This window comes from Mandrillus leucophaeus, unplaced genomic scaffold (assembly GCF_000951045.1).
Source record: "Mandrillus leucophaeus isolate KB7577 unplaced genomic scaffold, Mleu.le_1.0 Scaffold29, whole genome shotgun sequence".
In the NCBI taxonomy this organism is placed as follows: Eukaryota; Metazoa; Chordata; class Mammalia; order Primates; family Cercopithecidae; genus Mandrillus; species Mandrillus leucophaeus.
This window is the reverse complement of record NW_012103031.1, coordinates 2,011,583-2,018,836: the sequence shown is the minus strand read 5'-3', so window position 1 is coordinate 2,018,836 and position 7,254 is coordinate 2,011,583. Positions and strand designations below refer to the sequence as shown.

Sequence of the window (7,254 nt, the reverse complement as noted above, 5' to 3'; positions counted from 1 at the left end):
TGAGCCAGGCACAGTGGCTCACACTTGTAATCCGAGGGCTTTGAGAGGCCAAAGAGGAAGGACAGCTTGAGCCCAGGAGTTCAAGACCAGCCTGAGCAACACAGCAAGACCCTGTCTCTACTAAAAAATAAAAATTAGCCAGGCGTGGTGGTGTGCACTTGTAGTCCCAGCTACATGGGGTGCTGAGGCGGGAGGATCGCTTGAGCCCAGGAGTTCCAGGCTGCAGTGAGCTATGATCGCGCCACTGCACTCCAGCCTGGGCTACAGATCGAGAACCTGTTTAAAAAAAGAGAAAAAGAAAGAAAAAAGAAAAGCTCTCGAGTAGCCCCATCTGAGGGGGCTGGGGCTGCTCCAGAATTTCTACGGGTTCAAGGGCAGCAGCCTGGTTGCAGGTGGGGATCAGGGCATTTCTCAGAAGCTGCATCTGCGGGACAGGCTCTGTCCTCTGTGAATTGGGGACCTTGCCAAGTTCCCCCAACCCTTTTTCCCTGAGGCGCCATCTTGGGAGCAGGGAACAAGTGATTCTGCCCCAGGAAGGGTCGAGAATGTTCCTCGGGGGCTTCAGGGGTTTTCCACTGAGGGAGCACCGCGGGGGCGGAGGCTCCCTGCAGGGAGCAGCGCTGAGGTCGACTGACTCTGACCTTGGCTCTCTGAAGGGAGAAAAACAATTGTTCGTCAGGTCCAAGAGCTCCAAAGACCCCCAATCCTCAATCACTCATCTCCTGACAAAAGAACTTGCGAAACTGCCAAGGCGCCACACTTCGGCTCGCGATTGTGAGGAAATTAGTTGAGGAACGGAGTGAGATGACCATGCCGCTTCGCCAGCACTTGCCAGGCGTTCCATGGGGCCGCATTTCCTCTGAAGGGCCGCCGCCGGTACCAAGCCGATCGGACAGCGTATCCTCCTGCTCCACAGCCTGCCTAGCCCCGGACTGCACGCCCGAGCTGTGCGCATGCGCGGACGGCCCGCGCGGCCGCAACGCGCAGGCGCTGTGGCCACTTCCGGGATCTGTCAGCCGCTCCCTCTGGGCTTCCGTCCTCCGCCCGCGCCCGCCGGAGCCTGTTCGCGTCGACTGCCCAGAGTCCGCGAATCATCCGCTCCGAGCTCGTCCGGACTCCCCCGATCCCAGGTAACGGCTAGCAGGGGCGAGCGTCTCAACCTGTCGGCCTCTGTTGTCCAGGCCTCGCGCCGGCCTTGGACCCGCGGGGGCAGTGAGACGGGGTCTTAGGCCGCGGGGCCCCGAGGCTGAGGCGCGGCCGGGTCTCCCCGCCGGGGCCTCCTGAGGGGGCGGGGATCCCCTTTCTCCGTGGATCCCCTGGAGCTTCTCTCAGGATGTTCAAGCTCCTAGCCGCCTCCGATGACCGAATTAACGGCCCCTTCTGCGCTCCCAGGGTCCTACTTGCATCTCTGCTGGGGGCATTTGTCACCGTCTTTAAAATTGTGTCAAGCAGAAGGATCTCCCCTAATCGAGCGACCTGCGGGACTTTTCATCTCTTTGGCGCCTACAGTCGATCCCTGCATACAGTAGGCGCCCATAGGATGTTTGCCTGCTCTCTAGGGCAGCCCTCAATCCTTCAGTTATTGGGGAACCTTCCCGATCTCGAGAAAAACCTCCCGAGTTCTTTAAGATTCCCCTGCGTGAGCACCGCCTTCCCCCAAGTCAAAATTTCTCCCTTCTCGGCGCTCTTATTCGCTTGTTGGAATCTTTTATGCCAATCCTGGCACCGCCACTTTTGCTGGGTGATCCTGGGAAGATGCTTCTCTGTGCCTGTTTCCTCATCTGCAAGAAAAAGATTCTTACTGTTTTGCTAAGGATGAAATGAGCTTATTTGCGTAAATTGCTTAGAATAGTTCCTGGCCCAGAGTAGGTGATCAATAAATATTAGCTATTATTACTGCTTCTGGGCATTCTATGCATATCCGTCTTCCTTTCCTTTTCTACCTCCTCCACTCTCCCCAAACACCAACCCTCCAGACTTGAAGACCAGAATGGTGTTAGCCTTATTTAAGTTTCTGGCCCCATCCCGGTATTTACAACGCTGCTGGGAACATGAGAGGCACTTAATCAATTATAGCTTAGAATCTTTGATTATAAAGCCATCTGTTTTGCAGCTTTGGAACCTTCTGTCTATGTCAACTCATAGCTTAAATTGCCGAGATTATCTTAGTTCTGCCCTCTCTTCTCAATTTTATCTAGTCTTTTGGTTTTACATAGGGCCTGGGTTTTCAGGTATCTGAAAACAAAAGAGGGGCATCAGTCAGGAAGGTGTTTTTGTCCTGTTAGGGAGTGGGTAACTGTGTGGCTGCTGTCTTCCTTTTTTGTGTGTGTGTCCTGCAGCCTCGACCTCCTGGGCTTAAGAGATCCTCCCACCTCAGCCTCCTGAGTAGCTGAGACTACTGGCATGTGCCACCACGCTGGGCTAATTTTCATTTATTTTTATTTATTTATTTTTGGAGATAGAGTCTCACTCTGTCACCCAGGCTGGAGTGTGGTGGTGTGATCTCGGCTCACTGCAACTTCCACCTCCTGAGTTCAAGCGATTCTCCTGCCTCAGCCTCCCGAGTAGCTGGGACTACAGGCATGAGCCACTGCACTTGGCTAATTTTTTTTTTCTTTTTGCATTTTTTGTAAAGACAGGGTCTCCATATGTGGCCCAAGCTGGTCTGGAGCTCCTGAGCTCAAGCTGTCCTCCCACCTCGACCTCCCAAACTGCTGGGATTTGGGGTGTGAGACACCGCACCCAGCTTATATGGCTATTTTCTCCCACAAAGTATTCGGAGATCTTCTGGAGTACATCTGTTAATCACAGTTAAAGGAAGGGACCATTTTGGAAAACTCCTATTTTGGACGGGGAGTGGTGATACTTTGATCTAATCGTCTCATCCAATGCTGAAACAAATCCTACATAAAGAAGTTTAAAATGGTCTGCTGGTGAGGCTGGTGCCTGGACTGGAGCCTGTCTGAACGTTGAGGAGGGTGTGGTGACCTTGTTGGAGTACTTGATGTTGCTAGATTGGGTAATGAGAGTGATTAGGAACTAGGTGAATCACGGTCTTAAAAACTGACCCTAAATAGGGGATGGAAATTCCCACTTGTGTGAATACTTTCAAGCTCCAAAGGAGTAGGGCCAAGAATTTATAGCATATGTCAACGTTTCCAAGCTCAGAGAAACTAACTGGTGGGTTCTATGGTTGGTTTAAAAGCCTTGGGTTGGCCAGGCGCAGTGGCTTACGCCTGTAATCCCAACTCTTTGGGAGGCTGAGGCGGGTGGATCACCTGATGTCAGGAGTTTGAGACCAGCCTGACCAACATGGAGAAACCCCATCTTTACTAAAAATACAAAATTAGCCAGGCATGGTGGCACGCACCTATAATCCCAGCTACTTGGGAGGCTGAGGCTGGAGAATCACTTGAACCCAGAAGACAGAGGTTGCGGTGAGCTGAGATCGCGCCATTTCACTCCAGCCTGTGCAACAAGAGCAAAACTCCATCTGAAAAAAAAAAAGCCTTGGGTCAAAGGAAGAAAGGGAACCTACTGGCATGTATTTTCAGGCTACGCTCTGTACTACTTGCTTTCACATGTTGTCTCATTTAATTCTCCTTGTGATATCGGTGGTATATCTATTTTACAGAAGAAAAAAAATGATATTTAGACATATCAAGTGACTTGCCCAGGGTCTCATAGCTAGTGTGTGTCAAAAGCCAGGGTTCAAACCCAGCCTCGGCTTCAGAGCCCATGGCTAGCCATACATCAGAATGACTCTGTATTCCGTGTGATAGATAAAGAAAAGGGATGGGGGGGCCGGGTGCGGTGGTCATGCCTGTAATCCCAGCACTTTGGGTGGCTGAGGCGGGCGGATCACGAGGTCAGGAGATCGAGACCATCCTGGCTAACACTGTGAAACCCTGTCTCTACTAAAAATACAAAAAAATTAGCCAGGCGTGGTGGCAGGCACCTGTAGTCCCAGCTACTCGGGAGGCTGAGGCAGGAGAATGGTGTGAACCCGGGGGAGCTTGCAACGAGCCGAAATCGCGCGCCACTGCATTCCAACCTGGGTGACAGAGACTCTGGCTGAAAGAAAGAGAGAAAGAGAGAAAGGAAAGAAAGAAAGAGAGAGAGAGAGAGAAAGAAAGAAACAAAGAGAAAGAGAGGAAGAAAGAGGAAGAAAAAGGAAGAAAGGAAAGAAAGAAAGAAAGAAAGAAAAGAAAAGAAAAAAAAGAAAAGGGATGAGGAGTTCCTGACATTTTTATTTGTTCCCTTTTCTCCCTCTCTAGCTCTCTTAAGACAAAACTTTTCAGATTTCACTTAAACATTAATCATAGTTTAGAAATTATAATTATCACCCTATGACAGAAGGTACCCTTTCTTGGTATATAATTCAGGCTATTAGGAATTTCTTCTGCATTCACTGGGTTTCATGAATGCAAGCTGTGTTTGCTAGGTGCATTCTAAATTTGACAAACATGAGTGTTGTCTTGGCCTACAGACTTAAAATAGCCACCTGATTATAAAAGAAGTACAGGTCTTGAGTGTATGTCCAAATATGGAACTTGAATGATATGGCAAAATTAGAAATTTTAGAAGCAATTACACTGTTGTGTAAATGGCCACCTCTTTTGAAGTCTTTGCTACATTGCTTATAAAACTGAGTTGAACATGAGAAAGCCTTTTGTCCGCAGCTGTGCTTTTCAACTGGACGTGAAACATATACTTTATGGCACACAGATATTTGCATCAAATTACTGATTTGCAGACCAATTTTATTTTTAGTTAACAAATAAACTTATCAAATGTGGCTTTTGAACTAAAGCACTTTTAATTAAGGAGTTATTTTATGACAGCGTGTTATTTTGAGTAGCTGTAACTAAAATCTGTTGTGATGGAACAATTTGGAGTGAGCATCTGATATCAGAGATAAAGAGAGAAGCATGCAGTGAGCATCTGGAAGTTCTTTAAAAAAAAAAAAAATTAAACATTCTCATTTGAATTCATTTAAAACTTTTTTAAATTGCCAATTCCTAAGCTTTTTCTCTGTGAGTTGTAGTTTGCTTTCTAGACTGTATAAAAGAAGAAGGTAACGACTTAACTATCTTCACTCTTAGAATAGAATATGAAATACTAGCATTTCTCTGCCAGTTCAAGATATTGGATGTTTTTTATTTAAAGTTGCACTTACCTTTGGGTTCCCCCCTCCTTTTTTTTTTTTTTTTTTTTGATACAGAGTCGCCCTCTGTTACCCAGGCTATAGTGCTGTGGCACTATCTTGCCTCAGTGCAACCTCCGCCTCCCATGTTCAAGAGATTCTTGTGCCTCAGCCTCCCGAGTAGCTGTAATTACAGATGCCTGCCACCATGCCCAGCTCATTTTTGTATTTTTAGTAGAGACGGTTTCTCCATGTTCGCCTGGCTGGTCTGGAACTCCTGACCTCTGGTGATCCACCCGCCTCGGCCTCCCAAAGTGCTGGGATTACAGGCTTGAGCCACCGCACCTGGCCTGGGTTCCTTTCCAATTAGCAGAGGTGCTATTTCTGCTTTCTAACTGAGATTGATTTCTGCTTTGTCAGCTGAACTTTCATTGTTCACTTTACAACCTTCTGGTGGCCCTTCCATTCATTTCCTGCTTGCATCAGAATTCATGTCTCACATTCAGCCTCCACCCTGGGTTAACATGACACGTACTTACGTGTGTTGAAACTTGAGTTTATAGTGAGGGTGCCTCCTGGAAATGATAAAGTTGGGGGTAGAGGAAGGCTGGCTGCATTTTGAAAAATGTTCCCATTTCAGGTAATGGTTGCTTCTTCAAGTGTATCTAGATTTGGGTACCTATAAAATAGAGAATTTTTAATTTAATGTTTTGCAGATTCCTGCTTTTCATTTAGTTACAATTAAAAGTTTGAAAAGTATTATCACAAACACCTACATACTCTTTGCCTAGATTCACCAGTTAGCATTTTGCCACATTCACATTCTATATATTTTCTGTCCTGAACTGTTGAAAATAAGTTACAGTGGCTGGGCATGGTGGCTCATGCCTGTAATCCCGGCCCTTTGGGAGGCTGAGGCAGGTGGATCACTTGACAGGCAGAGCAGCCTGGGCAACATGGTGATACCCCATCTCTACAAAAATTACCTGGGCTTGGCGGTGCATGCTTGTATCCACAGCTACTCAGGAGGCTGAGGTGGGAGGATCACTTAAGCCCAGAAGACGGAGGCTGCAGTAAGCGTAGATTGCACCACTGCCCTCTAAACCTGGGTGAAAGAGCAAGACCCTGTTTCCCCTGCCACCCCCACAAAAAGAAAAGAAGTTACAGAAGACATCATGATACTTCATCCCTGAACACTTCATCATTATCTTTGTCTCCTAAGAGCTAGGATATTCTCCTACCTAATGTCAATACCGTTATCTTACCTAAGAAAATGAAAATAATTCCATATGTAATATCTAGTTTAAATTGTAATTTTCCCTGTTGTAGAAAATACATCTTTTCTGCCCAATTTAAAATGTAGATTATGGGCCAGGCACGGTGGCTCACACCTGTAATCTCAGCACTTTGGGAGGCTGAGGAGGGCGGATCACTTGAGGCCAGGAGTTCAAGACCAGCCTGGCCAACATGGTGAAAGTCCGTCTCTACTAAAAATAGAAAAATTAGCCGGACCTGGTGGTGCACACCTGTGATCCCAGCTACTCGGGAGGCTGAGGCAGGAGGATCACCTGAGCCCAGGAAGTGGAGGTTGCAGTGAGCTGAGATGGTGCCGCTATACTCCAGTCTGGGCAACAGAGTGAGACTCTGTTTCAGAAAGAAAGAAATAGATTATAATCAACTTTCACTTATCAAATTTGGTTTTCATAGCTCTCTAGAACAGTTCTCGCCCTGCCTCCATATTGCTATTTTTGGAATTGTCCAGGCCAGTTATTCTATAGAATGGCACACACCCTGGCTTTAACTGTTTATTTCCTCCTTGTATTGTTTGACCAGTTCCTTTACCCTTTATTTCTTGTAAACTGAAAATTAGGTCTGAATCTTGATTGGGTTTAGAGTAAATATGTTTGAAATAAAGACTTCACTGGTAGGTTGACCATATTCCCAGGTTTCTCCAGGATAGCCCTGTGACCTGTTGTGTCGGCATAATCATTGTTTATTTTTGCTCTCAGAAGTGTTCTGATTTGGATGGTAAGTTAAGTCACTATTTATAAGTGATGATGTACTTCATGTGGACTACCATCAGGAGGCCCATCCAGTTAGATTGATCC

At 46.9% G+C, this 7,254-nt stretch overlaps 1 protein-coding gene across 1 annotated transcript in view; it reads left to right on the top strand.

The window, feature by feature from the left end:
- The first annotated feature begins 810 nt into the window (after window positions 1-810).
- ARPC1B (actin related protein 2/3 complex, subunit 1B, 41kDa) overlaps window positions 811-7,254 on the top strand; it is an 88,440-nt gene continuing 81,996 nt past the window's right edge. The window contains exons 1-2 of the mRNA XM_011985833.1: window positions 811-1,130; window positions 1,333-1,525. Coding sequence (XP_011841223.1) covers window positions 811-1,130; window positions 1,333-1,525 — 513 coding nt within the window. The remainder of the gene's footprint in view (window positions 1,131-1,332; window positions 1,526-7,254) is intronic.